Source organism: Heloderma suspectum, chromosome 15 (genome assembly GCF_057233095.1).
Source record: "Heloderma suspectum isolate Gila_16-S chromosome 15, 16-S_ref, whole genome shotgun sequence".
NCBI lineage: Eukaryota > Metazoa > Chordata > Lepidosauria > Squamata > Helodermatidae > Heloderma > Heloderma suspectum.
The window spans coordinates 21,420,324-21,439,916 of NC_139472.1; the positions used below are offsets into that span (position 1 = coordinate 21,420,324).

The 19,593-nt window shown below is 47.4% G+C and overlaps 1 protein-coding gene across 6 annotated transcripts in view; it reads right to left on the minus strand.

The window, feature by feature from the left end:
- The window catches only part of NPHP4 (nephrocystin 4), a 178,476-nt gene that overhangs the window by 111,197 nt on the left and 47,686 nt on the right, over nt 1–19,593 (minus strand). The window contains exons 1-2 of one of the 6 annotated variants that reach the window (XM_084821971.1): nt 5,330–5,570; nt 4,728–4,788 (exon numbers count right to left, since the gene is read on the minus strand). The exons of 4 other annotated variants lie outside the window; for them this stretch is intronic. In XM_084821971.1, coding sequence (XP_084678097.1) covers nt 4,728–4,734 — 7 coding nt within the window. In that variant the 5' untranslated portion in view covers nt 4,735–4,788; nt 5,330–5,570. Of the gene's footprint in view, nt 1–4,727; nt 4,812–5,329; nt 5,571–19,593 lie in introns of those variants that run through there. One more of the 6 variants, XM_084821972.1, reaches the window with a different exon arrangement.

Below are 19,593 nucleotides of genomic sequence, written 5' to 3' on the forward strand. Positions count from 1 at the left end.
AAATCAGCATCTTCATAGCCACTAACAATCAAGCAGCCAGCTCAGTTCATTGTTATTAACATGGGGCATCTCAACAATTCAAAGGCATCTTGAAAGCCTGCTGGAAGAAGTAGGTTGTCATTACCTACAAAACGGTCCTGCTTTGAGAGAGCATCCACTAAGACAAATTAAGGTCTGGCCAGGGCATGAGAACTTGTGAGAAGTTAATGGAGATGGGAACAGGGGTCATGGGCTTGTTTTTGAAGATCTATGACAATACAGTGGCTTTGCAGTCTCCATCAGATAAGCAGACGTGAGATCTGCAGCAAAATGTTGCAGCATGGAGTGCTCCTGATCAAGGTTCCAGCAAGCCATGCCCTTTACCAGGATATATCATTCCCACCCCCCATCTGGTTTTCCATCTCCCCGCCCCCAACCCGCCCCAATGCAGTCAGCATTCTCTGGCCATTGAGCATGTGTTGGAGCCAGAACTTCGAGCTCTAAGGGAGTTCTTGGACACCAATTTGAAGCAGGGTTTTATTCGTCCCCCCCACCTCCCCTGCAGGCACCCCAACATCAGGGGAGCTCCATCCTGTGCACACTTACAGAAACCTAAATGCCATTACCATATGCAACAAATACCCCCTCCCTCTAATCCCTGAGATGTTAGAGTGCCTGGGACAAGCTAAGATTTTCACCAAATTGGACCTGTGCAGCGCCTATAATCTGATATGCATCCAGGAGGGGGACAAATGGAAGACAGCATTCAGTTGCAGGTACGACACATATGAATATTTGGTCATGGCCTTCGGTCTAGCTAGTGCTCCATCTACATTTTCACGTTTTATGAATTATATTTTCAGGGATTATTTGGACAAATTCCTCATCGTTTACTTATATGATTTGCTTATTTACTCGCCAGACCCCCAGGTTCATGAACAGCATGTGAAAGCCATCTTACAGCACCTCCAGAAGCACCATCTTTTTGTTAAGCTGGAGAAGTGCGCTTTTGATTTGACAACCTTGGACTACCTGGGTTATATGATTTCAGCAGAAGGCATCAAAATGGATCCTAAGAAAGTCCAAGCTGCACGGTCCTGGCAGGCTCCATCAACCAAGAAACACTTACAAAGATTCCTGGGCTTTGCCAATTTCTACAGAAAGTTCGTGTCCGGCTATGCAAAACTTACTTCGGCTCCTCTATTGATATTCATAATTGTGTGGAGTGTTTCCATTGTAGTCTGAGAGTTTCCTAGAATTTGCATTTGTAAGGAAGCTGGTCGTTAACTAATAAAGTAGTGAGCTGAAGCCTGGTATCCTGGAGTGTGTTGACTGAGAAGGGGGAGGACGAAGGAACGTGACAGCATGCTGAGTTCTCAGTCGGCTGTTCTGGGGGCTCCCACCTGCCATTAGGGTGTTCCCCCCACCTCAAAGAGTTGCTGTACTGCTGCAAACCTTGGGGTTTCCCTGAACCTGCTGATCCCTTATGCATGGGCGGTACAGAAGGACTGGCATTCAGAGAGTGGGTCCACAATTTGTATATAGGATAAGTCCTGGGGTACTTCCAGACAAAGCTTTTATTGTGGAACTGCACTGCCTCATTCATGGAATTTTACCGGAGGGGAGGGGGGCAGATGATGTCTTCCATTTGTAGCCCTCCAGTGTTTTCCCACAGCTATTTCCATCTGTTTTTCTTACCAGAAATAATTTGTTCAGGAACAAAAATTAGAATAGCCGCAGAATACGTTTTGATTGATAATGATAGGAAGCCTCTGTCTGGAAGCCCCCTTGGGAACCAGGGTCTGAGATTCCTGAAGAAATGTGGGCATATATTATCGGATGTCACATTATTTAATATTGAGAGAACCTCAATGTAAAAGATTGTACAACTGGTATTCATATTTATTATACAAATATTTTCAAATGTTGGACTTTCAGACTGTCAGAATTAATTTTTGTCATTTATAGTGGAAATGTGCAAAAGAACAACCATACTGGAAGACTGTACTGGAAGTAATTTAGCTGATTTTGACTACACTGTAACTCATTATCTATTGACAATGTTATTGAATGTAATAGGTGATTCATTGGCAACAATTCAGAACATGTGTAACCAGCAACAAAAATATTTGGGCTCGATATTGGAAAAATGGATGTTGTGCCCTCTGACTCCCGCTGCCTGAGGAAAATCTTGATATTGTCAAAAATGACTGAACTAATAAACTAACGTAATAGAGGTTATATTCCGCAAGAGTTAGGAGAGAAATGAAATGTGTTTCTCAGTTACTGGAACACATTTTGTAACAATTGTTACTGGAAAGATGCATTTTTGTGATTTAATATCTGTTCTACATGTGCTTATTAACCACTGAAAATAAATATATTGTAAACATTTTCATTGGAAGGACGTATTTTGGTAATTTAATATCTATCACACATGATATATGCTTTGTCCCCCTTTTTCTTAGAAATAATTTGAAAAGTACAAAACCAGTATGGACATGTGTAGGGGGCGGGGGGTCATCACACACCTTAGGTACTATTCATATCCTATCTAGAAATAAGGAAGAGCCTTGCGACACCTCAAAGACAAACAGACCCATGGTGGCATCAGCTGTTTTTGGGCCAGAGTCCACTTTGTCAGGGACAAAAGTCTGGGCACAGTCTCAAGGCAGCTGATTGGGAAGGGGCCATGACCCAGCAACACAGCATCTGGTTTGCATGCAGGAGGTCCCAGGTCCAATCCTCAGCATCTCCAGGTAGGCTAGGAACAACTCCTGTTCCAGACCCTGGAGAGCCATGGCTGCCAGTCAGTGCCGACAGTACTGGGCTAGATGGACCAAGGTCTGACTCAGTATAAGGCAGCTTCCTATGTTCCGCATGCAGCAACCTTCCTGAAGCTAAGCAAGTCTGGGTCTCATTTGTGCCTGAAACCCCTAGCCATGCTGCTTCGAGTTCCATCATGGAAGGAAGGTGGGATGTAAGTGTAATAAATAAATGCATTGTTAACCTCAGCTGGGGTACAGACAGCATAGGGTGGGCAGAAATGTTATTACCATGTGTGAAGGCAATGGAAGGAAGGAAGGAAGGAAGGAAGGAAGGAAGGAAGGAAGGAAGGAAGGAAGGCAGGCAGGCAGGCAGGCAGGCAGGCAGGCAGGCAGGCAGGCGCGCAGGAGTATATTTATTGAGCCCAACAGGTTGCACACTCTTTGCAACAGAGTTGGAGACCAAAGATTTGTGGTGCTTGCACTTGTCCCTGAAGTGCAAAATGCATTGTTCAAAATGCAGTGGGCTCAAAAAATATACTTCTCTGTACCTGGAGGCTTCATCCCTTTTTTTTCCCTGCAATTGGTGCCTTCTTGTTTTTCTTTTCCTATTACGATGAAGAGTCAAATGTGAACCATGGTCTAGTGAAAAAGGGCAAAAGATCAAATCGAAGTGTGGGTGACCCAATTCAAGCTGGTAATTAATTTGCAAAGCATGAAGAACTAACTACATTAACACCAAATAAGGGACAATTACTTTCTCTAGTGGGCTAGCCATTCCTAGTGTCTATTCAGCCCACATCCAATACTGTCAAACCTGCACATGTGTTCATAAATTTTAATCCTTACACATTTGGGGATCTTTTACATTAAATTGGAGTCTCCCTGTTTCTGGGCGCAGGGAGATAGCAGCTCAGATTCAGAAGAGGAACCACCAGAACTGGAGGAGGCAGTTTCACAAGCCAGTTCAGATATGGGTAGGCATGCTTCTTAGGTTACCAACTCCCAGATGGCCAGGCATGAAGCTTCCTCCTCACCCCCCTCTGTGAGAAGCAGCGAGCAGGAGGAGGAGGGGTTTGAGGACTGTGACCTAAGAGATGCAAGGTGGCGACGCAGAGCTACGAGGGAAGCATCAGGGCAGAGCTTAGACAGTCGAACCGGTTAGCGATGCATGAGAGGCTACGCAGGGAAGCAGCACACGAAGGGCAGGACCTCCCTCCCTAAGTTAGCCTAGCCAGATAGCCTCCCTTTCAAACTGCAGGCAACTTTCAGTGGTCCCATTTGAATCCCCTGGAGGCATTCCTTTGTAGCCAGAGAGTCTTCGAGGATTTGCATCTGTAATGTACCTGTGAATAATGAATTAAAGGCATGAGACTGAAGGAAAGAGTGGGCCAAGGGAATCGTGAGGGCCACAGATAAATACATTTCACTGTTCTTTTGTTTAGACTGCGACAGAGTATTTGCACATAATGCTAAATCATGGTTTAGGGCTATGCACAAGCAGAAAGAAGCCTGCATGAATCCACGGGCTCCCTCACTCCCCTGTCCTCCTCCCACACGAGGAGGAATAAACCAGAATTCAGTTTTGCTTCAGCAGATTTCTGGATTATCATTACGTGTGAACCAGGAATCATGGTTTTAATTAAACTCTAGTCAATTCCTAAACAAGCCAACAACAAAACCCTGGGTTGTTTTTCTGACTTCTTTAACAAACTTGAGTAGAGTTTATGTTAAACTGCAATTCTTGGTTCTCATGTAACAGCAAGCCAGGAATCTGCTAAAGCAAAACTGAATTCTGGAGAGGAGAACAGGGATGAATGCATGTTGCACTAAATTATGGTTTAATGTTATGTGCTAATCTGGGTCTATTTGACCCCAATCTTGCATCAGTAAAGAGTTTTCTACAAGCATTTTAAGAGGCTTAAAAGCCCCCTAGCACATGTAGCCCCTACCCACCAGTTCTACTACCACTAGCTAACTCACCTGACATGCTCCTTTCCTCCCATGCAGCTTCAGCACAAGTCAAAGAACTCTCCTACAGCCTCTGTGGGGAAAGCAGCCTTTATACTGGATCCCAAAAGCAATGAGATGCATAAAATATTGTACTTGGAAAAACTTCTCACTTTCAAAAAGCAAAAAACCTGACACAAACAATTAATAAACAATGTTAAAACCGCTGATGCCGTCTGAGTCCTACTACAAAAGTGCTTTAGGCGACAAATTGTACCATTCAATCATTCAAAGAGAGCACATCAGGAAGGAACAGGAACAGCTGTTCTCCCTTCGGCACAGCTCTTTATCCTTCCCTGGCCAGTTCAGGGAAAGTTGCACTTGAACAAATTCAAGCATGGAAGGAAAACCAGCAGCAAGACTGCCTCTGCTGTTCTGGGCCTCTGTAAAATGAAGAGCTGACCACAGCCTTGGAGGCCATAACACTAACATGTGGGTTCCTTTCAAAGGCACCTGCAGAACAACAGCAGGGCAGAGGGGTGAGAGGGGAAAAACATGTGGGCTGGTAGCCAGAAATTTTGTGGGGGTGGTAGGTTGAACTAAGGAATTTAGTTTAGATGGTTTTAAAAACAGACCGGACATATTCCTGGAGGTTGGTGTCCTCTTCCCACCAACACAGATGGTGGCAGGTTTGAAGGCATGGGTTTGCAAGCAAGGCAGGAGAGCTGTCCAGTGAGGAAAAAGAGGTTCTTGCTGGAACCAGGTTCTAGGACCTAACTAATGAATAGCAGAAAGATAGCCACAAAGTAGCTGTAGCAAAGAGATAAACACCAGCACCAGCCAGACAGCAACATAGGCTTCTTATAGGAAGCTTTGCAGCCCCACCCTTCCTGGTGCGTGAGTGGAATCCCTGATACTGGAAGCAATCATATCTTGGGGGGGGGGGGGGGGAAATGAAGCATATAGAAAAACAAGTTCTGCTAAAGAAGAATCAGCATGGCTTCTGAAAAGGTAAGTTCTGCTGTGCCAACCTTTTTGAGTTCTTTGAGAATGTCAACAAGCACGGCAATAAGGGATTTTCAGAAAGCTTTGGACAAAGTCCTTCTTCAATGCCTCCTGGGTACACCTAGCAGTGATCAGATAAGAACACAGGGCCTCTTATGGATTGGTAACTGGTTAAAGAACATGAAGCAGATAGCAGGAATAAATGAGCAGTTCTCTTAACAGAGGGATGTAAAGAGCCCCTTAAGATCTGTCCAGGGAACAGTGCTTGTTCATAAATGAACTAGTTTGGGATCAGCAGTACGATTGCCAAGTTTGCATATAACAACACAGTATCTAGCGAGACGACAACCAAATCAAGAGTGCAAAGAGCTCCAGGAGGATATCTCCAGACGTGAAAGCTTCGCCTATTGGGTAGTATAGAAATGTAGCAAATAAACGTGGTGAACAGGCCATGAAATGGTAAATGCAATTCAATGTGAGTGTAAAGTGGTGGTTGCAGGGTGGGTGGTAACCTAACCTGACATATATACTGCGAGAGTCTGAACTGATGGTAGATAGCTCAGTGAAAATGTTAACTCAGTTTTGCGGCAGCAGTGAAAAGAGGAAATTCCATGCTAGGAATTAATTGGAAAGGGGTTGAAAGTAAAACTTCCGCTTCTTTGTAACGACCTAATACCAATCTTTGATGTGGCTCCGCTTCAAATACTATGTACAGTTCTGGTACAGTTCACAGTGCATAATTTATTTATGGAATCCACAGCCACAAGTTGTAGTGATGGCCACTGGCTTAGAAGAAGGCAATTAGACAAACTAATGGTGGTTAAGTCTCTCATTAGCTAAGAGACATGATGCCTGTATGGAACCCCCAGGCTCAGAAGGCAAATGCTTCTTCATATCATGGCGATTTGCCTTCATGTCTCCTTGTGGGCTGCCCAAGTGGTCACTGCGAGAAACAGGATGCTGATGTAGATGGACCCGTGGTCTGATCCTGCAGGGAAATTTTTTAATGCTCTTACCAGAGAGCTCACGCACACTGACAGGGAAGCACACCACTTCCTATTGACGCTTTTGTCTCAGTTCACTGACTTCTTTGCTACTGGGGCCCAAGAACTGCAGGAAACATTGTGAAAACTGCATTTCCCATGCACTGGCATAGTGCTAACTAGTGTGATGGAGAAGAGGGAGGGAGAAAGAAGCAACACTACGGCAGCAAACAGATTTATCTGTGTGCCTTCACTGCTGCTCCAGCTGCAGATTGAAGGGAAGGGAAGAAGGGAATGTGTTCAGAGGATGATGGGGAATAGTTTAGAGAACAAAGGACAGTGGCAGAGATGGGTGGGTGACTTTTCTAAGCCCTTCAAATTGGCTAGGAAAAATTACTCAAGACCTTCCAGGGTGTTTTGGAAGATCTTGGGTAATTTTCTGAGTTAACCTGAGGTCTGACTATCTCTAGTCTTTAGCACAGCCTGAGCAGAATAGCATCCCAAGGCAAGCAGGGGGTGGGGGTGAGAGTGAGGCGAATGGAATAAGCTCACTTGATCCTTCCCTAGTCTGTGCTGCGCCAGCAGCTCTGCAGAGCACCAGAGAGTTACCTTTCACCCTCAGGACCCATCCATCTCTATTACACTAATGGAAGCTGGGGGGTGTGACTCTGACACTCCACACCGCTAAGAGTGACTTTGCTCGAAGCGACAAGGTTGCTCAGCTCGTGGCTCAGAACTTAGCAGCCAAACAGCAGCAAAGTGGGAGATTGATGAGCCCATGGGCAAGGATGACTGATCAAGCTTCCTGAATCCCCAGGATGCAGCAGCAGAAAGAGAGATCTTTAAGGCACTGCTGGAGAGCCTTCTTGGGAACTAATCCCATCACTGAAGGGATGAATGCTGAAGGCACTCAGGTTCCAGAGGAGACAGTGAGATTCTGAACTATCCCTGTCTCAGGGATATTCTTGAAATAACAGAGGCTGTTGCTTGCAAAAAATGCAGTATTCAGGGGGCAAAATTTCTGGACTGTCTATCCTATTTTTCACAGAGGACCTGCTTTGCATACAGAAGGTCCCAGGTTCTATCTCCAGATAAAGCTAGGAAACCCCAGGGTTTCTCCTACCAGAAACCCTGGAGAGCAGCTCCCAGTCAATGTAGATGGACCAGTGATCTGACTTGAGTTAATGCAGCTCTCCGTTTTCATTGGGATCATCCATACCTCAGTGGCAGTGGTTTTGCATGCTGACGCTCCCCAGTTCAAACCCCAGCATCTCCAAGCTAGGGCTGGAAAGCCTTCTCCTGCCTGAAAGCTTGGAGAGCCTCCACGGCCAGTCAGTCTACTGAGGTATATTTGGTATAAGGCAGCTTCCTAATAATGTGACCACCATTGACCAAGTTCAGAAGTATGCATAACCTGCCCCATCCTCACACACCCCTCCCTCACCATCCGAATTCTATAATGAACAAGGGGAACCTGCAACAAAATGTTGCAGTATGGAATTGCTCCTGTTAAGTGTTCCAGCCAGACAGCCGTGACTTCTTTAAGGATTTGTTGTTTATTCGGTCAGTCGCTTCCGACTCTTCGTGACTTCATGGACCAGCCCAAGCCACAGCTTCCTGTCAGCCGTCGCCACCCCCAGCTCCCCCAAGGTCGAGTCCGTCTTTAAGGATACTCCATCCCATTCTCACGCTCCCTCTCATTTTCTCCCCCCCCAACAAATATTCAGTATCCTGTGGCCATTGTGCACACTCAGTCCTCACTGGGCTGAGTATTTGGGGATGGGGGAGAGGGGAGAATGGAGGATGCCCCCTTAAGGTGTTCCCCCCCCAAAAAAAGATTTTATTATACTTCTGCAAAACATGGGGTTCCTCCAAGCAAACCGATACCTTCCTCTTGATTCTCAGTATCCCCGTTTTGGCTACATAGTCATCATAACTCAGCACCTGACAAGTTCATGTTCGTTATTAGTGCATATGATCATTAGGCAAAATAGATAAATGTATATAGTCAGTTCAAACTATGGCTGTGTTGGCACTTCCTGACCCACCCACTCGTCATTGCTGGCACCTAGCAACATGAACATGAGCCCCCTCCCCGTATTAAATGCTACTCAGAGATGGCAGTCAAGCACTGTGACCCCACTTCCATGCCCAGTGTCTCTCTCCACCCAGGTATGCACAGCAACTTTTCACTTCTCTGACATCATGGCCTACCCTATCCATGTCCTTAGCAGCCAACTCATGACAATAGGAATTACCATTTAGATCATGCTTTTAGGGTGTTCAAAGCACCACACAATTTTTAATGCTATTTATCAAGCACCTAAGGAAAGGTGCTGTCCAGTATTAAGATGCATTAAAAAGAATATAGAACAAAGATGACACCAGCCCACATTGATGTACAACAGCACTGAAAGACAGACAGCATTATTATTCCCATATTACAGAGCTGGTGAGGGGTGGCGGTGAGGGGTGGCGGTGAGGGGAGACTGAAAGAGAATGGCTTGCCAAAGGCCACTAATGAGCTCATGGCAAAGTGAGATCTGAACCCAGAACTTCCTGATACAGAGGTCATTCTCAGCTCTGTTCACAAATAGCCATTGTGGCATACCAGTTATATGAGGTTCCAGTTTGTTCCTATTCCCAGACTGGTTTCTGGGGTGAGACTGCTCACCTTCAAAATCCTTGAGCTACAGAGAAGTGTTGTTTTCTCCTCCATACCTGCAGTGCCTGAAACCTACATGCCCAGAAGGTCCCAGGAGGGGAGAAAGAGGTAGGGAGATCTTCCCAAAACACTTTTCTCCCCAAGAGGCAGCTGATTAAGATTCTCCTCCTCCTCCTCCTCCTCAAGATCCACAACTGAACATTACTGAGCCTCCCCAGCATAGTTAGGAGGTGAAGCTCAGGCAACATAGAAAGCTCCCGGCAATAGAACGAAATAATATATCTCTGGCTGGTGGAGCAGTTTAAGAGCCACGGGAAGTGCTGGGAACAAGACTTTCTGACAAATTAGCTTTGCTAACACTAGAATCCGCCTTAATTCACTTTTGGGAGCCAAATATACCTCCTCCATTTCATAGACAGTGTTATCTGAAGCTTCAGAGTATCAAATTACAGAGTACATTTGGCTGGAAGTGCCCATTTGCAGCCAATTTCGGGCCCTCGACTGTTTTATGTCCAGTAACCAAGTAGTATTTACTGCTGAGCTGCCTTGGTTAAAGAGAACAAACAAGAACAGAAGGGCTGGAGTTTTAACTTTGGAGGACACCGGTTTTCGTCAAAGTAACACATCCAACTTTGGCCACTTCGTGCCCAGAACATGTTGTTGTTGTTGTTGTCATTAAGTCGTGTCCGACTCTGCGTGACCCCATGGACCATAGCACGCCAGGCCTTCCTGTCCTCCGCTCTCTCCCGGAGTGTGCTCAAGTCCATATTCATTGCATCGGTGATGCTATCTAGCCATCTCATCCTCTGCCGTCCCCTTCTCCTTTTGCCTTCAATCTTTCCCAGCATCAGGGTCTTTTCCAGTGAGTTTCCTCTTCGCGTTAGGCGGCCAAAATATTTGAGCTTCAGCATAATGGATAACTATTTTTATTTATTTTATTTATTACATTTTTATGCTGCCCAACAGCTGAGGCTCTCTGGGCAGTTCACAATTAAAACCATAAAATACAACTTGAAAAAACATAATATAAAACTTTTAAAAGTTTAAAAATACCAGGTAAAACCAAGGTAAAACCCAGCAGTGGTTATAGCCCAGGGAAAGCCTGTGTGGAAAGGTGTGTTTTCAGGAGGTTCTTCATGGCGATGTTCCGTTCGTTTTGGAATGACCAGCAGGACCTCCTCTGAAGATCTTAAATGCTGTCTGGGTATATATAAGTGAAGGCGGTCTGCTAGGTAACCTGGTCCCAAGTTGTTTAGGGCTTTATATGATAATAACAGAACCGTGTACGTGGCTGGTAGCTAGTAGGCAGCCAGTGCAGTTCTTTTAACACAGGTGTTATGTGAGCCCAGCTGAGTGTCCCAGTGAGCATCCTGGCGGCTGCGTTCTGCAGTAGCTGCAGCTTCCAAACCACACACAAGGGCAGCCCCACATAGACCACATTGCAGTAGTGTAACCGTGGGGTTACCAGGGCATGGACCACCATGGCTAAGCTATCCCTATCCAGGAATGGGTGCAGTTGACATACCAACCGGAGTTGGTGATGGCCACTCTGGGCCACTGAGGCCACCTGGGCCTCCAGTGACAAAGATGGATCCAGGAGCACCCCCGAACTATAGAGCTGCTCTTTCAGAGGGAGTGCGACCCCATCCAGAACAGGCAGACACCTCAATTCCTGGACCTGGGAACTGCCAACCCAGAGGGGTCTCTGTCTTATCAGGATTCAGCTTCAGTTTATTGGCCCTCATCCAAGCCATAACTGCATCCAGGCACCAGTTCAGAATATGCACGGCCTCTCCCAATTCGATGTTACAGAGAAACAGAGCTGGGCATTGTCAGCACACTGGTGACATCTTGCCCCAAATCTCCTGATGACTACTTCCAACGGCTTCATCTAGATATTAAATAACATTGGGGACAGGATGGTACCCTGTGGTACCCCAAAGTTCAGGTTCCACGGGGCTGAGGTGCAGTCACCCAATGCTATTCTCTGGAACCGACCCTGCAAGTACAAGTCAAACCACTGTAGAACAGCGCCTCCCACTCCCAACTCACAGAGACGGTCCAAGGAGGATAATGAGGTCAACTAGTAAATGATCAGAGTTACAATCGATCCTATTTCAAAGCTCAGAGCAGGCAAGTAACAGAAGCAATATGCACACACGCACACACATATATATGTGCTTTCACCCGAATTGATGACATTCCACCTATCTTTACCCTAGTTAATCCTGAACCCTAAAGACTGGCCCAAGCAGGGAGGTCTTCTGACATGTTCAAAAGGCGTGCGGTGGTGGCGGTAGTGGGAAGGTCCCTAATTAGAGGCATCCAGCCAGAGCACTCTTCTTTGCAGCTTCGCTGAGTGAGCCCAATGAACAGATGTGATTATTAGGGAGGCATCCCCGGTGGATCTTGGAGATCCAAGAGATTACACAGTGTCTATCAAGAGAGAACACAGTCTCTATCATGTGTGGCCCCTGATCCATTTCGATCAGACCCCAACTAGGGACCCCAACCAGGGACCCCAACCAGGGACCCCAACCAGACCCCACCAGGGACTGCACCCCGAATATGCTGCCAAAATTCACTGGTGTGGCAGCAAGGGTTGGGAAAACAGACTATCTGTGCTGTTAAAGGGAGGCTTTCACTCTCACTGGTGCACTGCCAGATTTCAGCCGCTCAGCAGCAGATGTGGGGCTGCAGAAAAGGCCAGAAGGGCCGCATCTCAATTCAGATATTCATCGATTCTAATCCGCACCTTGAACAGTGTGCAGAAAGCGGGGAGGGGCTCAGCACAAGCACTGGAGCATCAGCGCAGCATGCTCCTGATGGCCTGCCCCATTGAGAGGTGAGCTGCCACATGGTGGGCTGCCAGCCGCACGGTCGGCTGCCGCATCCTGCACCAGCTGAGGCTCCTGGGAAGTTTCCCGGTGGAAGGAAAGAGGGGGAGCAAAAAAAAGCAACACAGATTCTGAGGTGTCAGCCTCCGACTCACAAGAGCAAGCTGCGTACATAAAGCTCTCCATTCAGCTGCTTCAGTCCTGACTGAGATTGCCTGCCAGAGCTGCACGCGGGCCAAGGAAAGGCAAGTAATTTTTTAAGAAGGGGCATTTGCCCACCTGTGCCCTCCTTTCCCCCCTGCCCCAACCCACATCGGCACAGAGCCTGGGGCGTGCGAAACCTGGCCTGAGAAACTGACTTCCCTTGACGCTCCTGAGACATTTCTATGGAGGAGGAGCCCACAATGGGCAACCAACTTTGGATTTCGCTTTAGGCAAAATTCCCGGCAAGCAGCTAGCCCCAGTTGCTGCTGGTGCCTCTGCCAGAGCTCTCAAGCTCCTTGTCCACTTTCCTCAGCCTTGCAGTCTGCTGAGCCTTTGCTCTTAATTATATATTATAGGCTGCCTTTTAGAGCATAGCCCTCATGAGGTGGCATGCACAAACCATAAAATATGTTAAGGAACATTAAAACGATCAGATCAGACCATGGCACACCATTCCAGAGAGCAGCTTGTAAAGTAGGTCCCTAAAAGATTTACGTAACTCACATTAAACCACCAGTACTGTTAGGAGAATGTGGCTCAGTACTGACAACTTCTTAAGGCCTGTTTAGAGGCCTGCACTGTAGGGGTCATGGAAGGGAGTTCCACAAACTGCGGAGCCTCTGTTGAGTAGGCCGTCTTTCTTGTGCCCACCAGCCTAGTAGATCTTAGTGGCAGGCAAATGAGCAGGGCCATTGAAGATCTTAAATGGACAGGATTGTACCGCTGAAAGCAATCCTTAAGATAACCTGGTCTCAACCTGTTTAGGGCATTAAAGGCTGATGCCATCACTTCGAATGGCATCATTCGAAGCGGCTGAGTGGAGAGCTTTATGTAGGCAGCTTGCTCTTGTGAGTCGGGGGCTGACACCTCAGAATCTGTGTTGCTTTTTTTTGCTCCCCCTCTTTCCTTCCACCAGGAAACTTGGATTCCTGCACTGAGCAAGGGGTTGGACTCGATGGTCTTGTAAGCCCCTTCCAACCCTACTATTCTATGATTCTATGATTCTATGAATGGGGCCTGGAAATGCCCTGGTAACTAGTGTAACTGGTGCAAAAATGGTGTCATGACCCCAGTCAATATCTGGGCAGCCTCATTTTGCACCAAGCAAAGCTTTGTAACCATCTTCGAAGGCAGCCCCACATTAAGCACATTGCAGTAGTCACGCCTGCATATAAACAGTGCATGTGTAGCTACATTGCAATTCCCACAGCTGCACAAGTTCCCTGGGGTCCCTCCTCGGTTTGCAACTGCTTAGCTTTGATATCTTGGGCAAGAAGCAGGGCCCCCAGCTCAGGGATTCCAGAGATGGAACCAAGAACCTCCTGCTGGGGCTGATTCAAGTAAGCTATCTGGGAGTACGTACACTCAGGCCTCAGAGTCCTCTTCAGGCTCAGAAAGGAACAGTGTGTGTCTCTGTGTGCACGTGTACAAGAGAGAGAGAGAGAGAGAGTGCGTGCGCACGCGCGCGCGCATAGGAGTGCATGCCTAACATTGGCCCTTGCAACTGGCAGACAGGAGGAAGCCTCTAAAGCAGAGGTGCAGAGCCTCCAGCCCACAGGCCAACTCTGGCCCTCCTGGGGTCCAACTGGCCCTGCAAGGTTCCCTAGAGGTCCACACCCCTTTCCCCTGGCCTCACCCCCTTGCCCCCAACCAGTGATCATTTGATGGTTTCCTGGCTTTTGTGCAGCTTCTCCCCCCATTCTAAAAGGTTGAAATGTCTCTCCTAAGGCTCAGTAAGAGCTTCAAGCTATAATATGCTGGTGTTTTTGGTATTTCAGGCCTCTGCTTTTTGCCTTCAGCCCTGCCTCACCACTTGAATGCAGCCCCCAAAACCATCTCTGAATTGGAAATCGCCCCTCAGGCTGAAAGAAGTTCAATGGCCCTGCTCTAAAGGGCTTCTGGCTTCTCCATAATTAAGGTAAGGATCCCTCCACAGCCATTTCTACTCATTGCCACAAGGTGGAGCAAACATTCTACATATATACACCCTCATCAATGGAAGAGAAGAAGAGGGGCTCTTAAGGAGGCTGATATTGTACTAGGGTGGGTGAATCTGTCCATTTCACTTTCTCGGCATTCAATTATAGCCAGAGGCTTCAACCAGCTGCCAGCCAATCACAGGCCCCAATGCTGCACTCCCGTTTCCTCTGCTCCTGAAGGGGGCTCTTGAGTCCTGAGCGCACACCATCTATGGCAGCTCATGAGGTTTCTGGTTCCGGTTCCAGACAAATGGCTTCAACGACTTGGTGGTCCAGGGCTGCTTCTTTTCCCAGTCCTCTGTGATTAATCTTTTAGCCAAAGCGGCCTCATAACAGCCAAGATGGCTAGAAGTGATTTATTGTGTGTGTGCCTGTGTATCAGGGTGCTGCGGGCAGGTGCTTTCCAACGGGTAATGCTTCCCATCAGAACAGCTGACTATGGAAGTTGTGTGTAGACAGACAGACGGACAGGCATATAGATTTAATGAAACAACTGACAAAATAGTTGAGTGACGGGGGCAAGCAACAAGGAAGGCTTATTTTGCTGCCTCCATTGCGTCCTTGAGTTGCCGTCCAGAGCTCTTTCGGGTGGTCCAGGGGCTGTTAACCTTCCCCCCAGCAAATGGGGACCTGGTACTCTCAAGACCCACTGTGACCTTTTTGCATTGTGCTTTAAGGACAAAATCTCTTGTCTCTGCAGTGACCTCAACGCTGTTATTAGCACAGTTCCAGTCGAGGTGTCTGATGCCACCATCTGCCCAATTTTGTGGGATCAGTTTCAGTTGATGTGGCCTGATGATGTGAACAAGGCGCTTGCAGCAATGTGACCAACCACATGCCCTCTCAGTCATTGCCCTTGCTGGCTAATAAAAGCTAGCCGAGGGAATATGACCGGATGGGTCCAGGGAGTGGTAAATGTTCCTCTGTAGGAAGGGCTGGTTCCTGGTGACCCTAAGAAGGCAGTAGTGCAACCACTCCTGAAGAAGCCTACCCTGGACCCAATTGCAATAGACAACTACCACCCAGTCACGAATGCCCCTTTATTAGGGAAGGTACTTGAGAAGGTTATGAAGGAGCAACTGCAGGCACTCTTAGAGGATACTGATTATCTAGACCCATTCCAATCTGGGTTTCGATTTCGTTACAGGACTGAATCAGCCTTGGTCACCTTGATGGATGACCTTTATTGAGGGAGAAACAGGAGGAATGCAACCCTATTAATTCTGTTCAATCTTTCATCAGCTTTCGACACCATCAACCATGGTATCCTGGATCGACTCTGTGGGATGGGCATTGGAGGCACTGTGTTACAGTGATTCTGGTCTTACCTGCAGGGCCTATTTCAGAGAATAACATTGGGTGACCATTCCTCAGCCCCTTGGCAATTTAGCTATGGGGTTCCGCAGGGTACCATCCTGTCCCCAATGTTGCTCAACATCTATTTAAAACCGCTGGGAATGTTCATTAGGGGATTTGGAGCCAAGTGCCATCAGTATGTTGATGACACACAGCTCTATCTCCCTGTGACATCTGAATCAGGTGAGGCTGTGCAAGTCTTGGATCAGTGCCCAGACTCAGTAATGGGCTGGATGAGGGCCAATAAACTGAAGCTGAATCCTGGCAAGACGGAAGCCCTGTGGGTGAGTGGTTCCTGAGTCTGGGAGATAGGCTCTCTGCCTGTTCTGGATGGGGTTGCAAACCCTCTGAAAGATCAGGTTCGTAGCCTGGGGAAAATCCTAGATCCATCATTGTTGCTAGAGGCTCAAGTGGCCATGGCAGCTCAGGGTGCCTTTTACCAGCTTTGGCTGGTTCGCCAACTATGGCCTCTCCTGGACAGGGAGACCTCGGCCACAGTGGTACAGGTGCTAGTAACCTGAAGACCGGATTACTGCAATGCACCCTATGTGGGGCTGCCCTTGAGGCTGGTCCAGAAGCTGGAGCTACTGCATAATGCAGCAGCTTGGCTGTTGTCAGGAGCTGCCCCTTTTCAGCATGCAACTCCTTTGCTGAGGGAACTGCAATGGCTGCCTATTTGCTACCGGGCCAGGTTGAAGGTTCTAGTACTAGTGTCTAAAGCCCTAGATAGCTTGGGACCAGGACACCTGAGAGAGCGCCTTCTTCTTTACCAACCTGCCCGGTCACTGAGGTCATTGGAGGGCATGTCCCTGGTGGTTATACATGGACCCATGGCCCAGCTGGAGTCCACCAGGAAAAGAGCCTTCAGTGTGGTGGCCCCCTTCCTGTGCAATTCCCTGCCTCTGGAGGTCAGGCAAGTGCCAACACTGTGTTGTTTCCAGCGCCTCCTGAAAACATCTTTATTTCAGGAAGCCTTCCTTGACAAAAAGCCACGAGTTTTTGTTTTTTGGCATTCTGTTTTTTAAAAATTAATATGGAGTTTTATTCTTTTATCATCTTTTTTATCTTTAATTGTTCACCGCTCCAGAATCTGTTTAGTATATAAATGGAGCCATATATAAATGTTGTAAATAAATAAAACACCGAAAAGATATAGATTACAGAATGAGACAGCCAAATGAGATTTCTCTGCCATAAGGGCAGAAAAAGACAAGTTTCAAACAGGAGTGCAGCGGTGATAGGAAAGGTTACGTGACCAGGAACCCCAGTTCCTTGCAACATCAACGGAAACAGTATCCATTCAGGGTGCTTGGACTTCCACATATCAAACTGATCGACGCAGGTTATTTGTCTACTGAGAAGTGCATTCCCTAACCATTAGCCTCAGGTCAGTGCAACCTAAACCTGAGCATTAAGGGGCAGCTTCGATATGGACATCCCCTTTCCTCTTCTGTCTGGTCAGCTGCAGTGCAATCTCCAACTGAAATCACCTTAAACAGAAAAGGAACACTGAGGCTTGGAGGAGGAGTGTTATGACCCAGGGCTGGACCTAGCTAAGTGAGATACTATAGGCTGCATGTGTCCAGGCCTTCAGGTGCAAAAAGGAAACAGGTGCATACAACACTGGCCCCTACCACTGGCAAGCAATACAGAGCCTCTGGATTGTCCAGGCCTAGTGTAAGGATACGGAACCTAAGGTTATGTCCTTGACTGGTGAACATGGCAGGGATCTTCTGCCTCCTGCAGGTTAGGCTCTGGAGTCCATGAGAGGAAGAGCAGTGTGTGGGGGAATCCCTGGTGTTATCTGAGATCAGAGATAACAGTGGGCATTTCCTCCAGGAGGAAATCCTCCAGGGATCTCCGCAGGCTAGATTGTGGAGCCTGGCCAGTCAGATTAGGCCTGCAGGCCAGGGGTTCTGCACCCCTGATCTGGAGTCACCAGCCTAAACTCCCAGGGCTACCCCCTGGCCTCAAAGATGCTGAGCTGAAGAAAACACCTCCAAGTCAAGGTTCAGGTCTGACTCTCCTCACCCACTGCACCCCCCATCCCCTGGAAGCCTGCAATATATAGATCCTCTCCCAACCCATGTCCCCCTATAATAATAATTACCACTTTGCTAGCAGCTAATAATAATTAAACGCACTTTAAGCAATACAAAGCAAAACTAACACAACCCATAACCAGGAAATCTTGCCATTTGGGCACAGCCTATGAACACCAATTTGGGCGCTCTGGAAACAGCAGCTTGAGAGTGTCAAAGAACAGTGCAGGCTTGTTTGCAGGCAGCTGAGCTGCCCAGACACCAGTGGCCTGGCAATAGGAAATACAGTAAGGCCTCTGCTGGAGCTCTGGAACATTAGGAACTTAGTCCGCAGTGACAGGGGCTCCTGAACTGTGATCCATGGAGCACTTGTGGCTCACAAGCTCCATTCACACAGCCCATGAAACAGTCAAGGATATGCAGACCTGGCCTTGCACTTCGTTTGTTTTTCCTGATGACAAAGAACGAGGCCATTCTGACCTGGGCCAGATTATCAAGAAGGCTAGCAAGGCCCTCGCCTAGGGCCCACCGTTCTCAAAATGCATTCCTCTAATTTTTCCCTTAAAAGGTACCAGTGAAAGGGGCCCCTCTCAGCAACCTGGGCTAGGGCCCATGGTTTTCATACTACAGCACTGGCTTTCACAATGATGCCGGTGCTAAAAGAAAAAATATCTTAAAACGTATGTTATGTATGTGCTTGAATTTGTAGAAAAGCAACAACAAAAGGTTTAAGTGGCCCACAGAACCCACTGCCCACCGCACCCCCAGCAATTTTCAAGTGGTCTGCGGGGAAAAATAAAATTTGTGAACTGCTGCTCCACGCTCCAAAATAAGAGTTTGGAAGACACTAGAAAAATGTTGATGTAACAGTAGGAACATACATACCAACCCAAACCTAAGCATGTGGGGTCATCTACAGAGGCCTTTCTCAAGTGCCCCTCATTCTGAAGCTCAGTGGTCTCCCCACCCACACCCCCCAGTTATGGAACGCTCTCCTTAGGGAAATGTGCCCGGCACCAACTTTGCTTTCTGTCCATCATCAAGTCAAGACCTATTTTTTGTTCTCTCAGGCTTTTAAAAACTTTGCTATTTTAATCTCTGCTATATACTGGCGATTTCAGCAACTGCTTATTTCTTGGATGGTTTTGCCTACTCACTTTTAATGTATTTTATCAGCTTGGTTTTATGCACAATTTTTTTTTTATCATGCTGGCTTTGTATGTGTTTTTATATTTTTAACATGCTGGGTTTATAATGTATTGTGTTTTTAGAGCTTTGTATTTTATTGTGTTCTATTTTAAAATTATATGGTGCCTAGAAAATTTGTTTTATAGGCATCTTAGAGATATGATTAATAAAATAAATAATAGATAAATGTAGGCTTAAATATGGTCGGTACCTGAGTAGGTGGGGATGTGCTGGATTCCCCCACCGTCCTCCTGCTGGAACCGTGCTTCCTCGCACTCTCCACCCCTTGGGACCCTCGCTTCTGCTGCCGCTCCCCCAAGCCCTGCACAGTCCTACAGCTCTGCATCCAGGCAGGAGTGCTGTTGGCTGTTACTCACCTTGTTTACTCACATTCACTCTTGACCCTTTGCTTCCAGGCCTGTCAAGCACAGCAGTAGAAATGGCTACGGCTAAGATCTATGCACTACCTGCTGATGCGATAGGCAGCTTGCTCAAAAAGAGGCGTGGTTCATCAGGAAGCCCTCCAACCCTCACAGAGTTCCTGGCTTCCTAGGGGCAGCTGTTTCTCCATGGTCTTAGATCAGGGGGGCAGAACCTCTTTCAGCCCAAGGGCCAAATTCCATTTTGGAGAAGCTCTCGG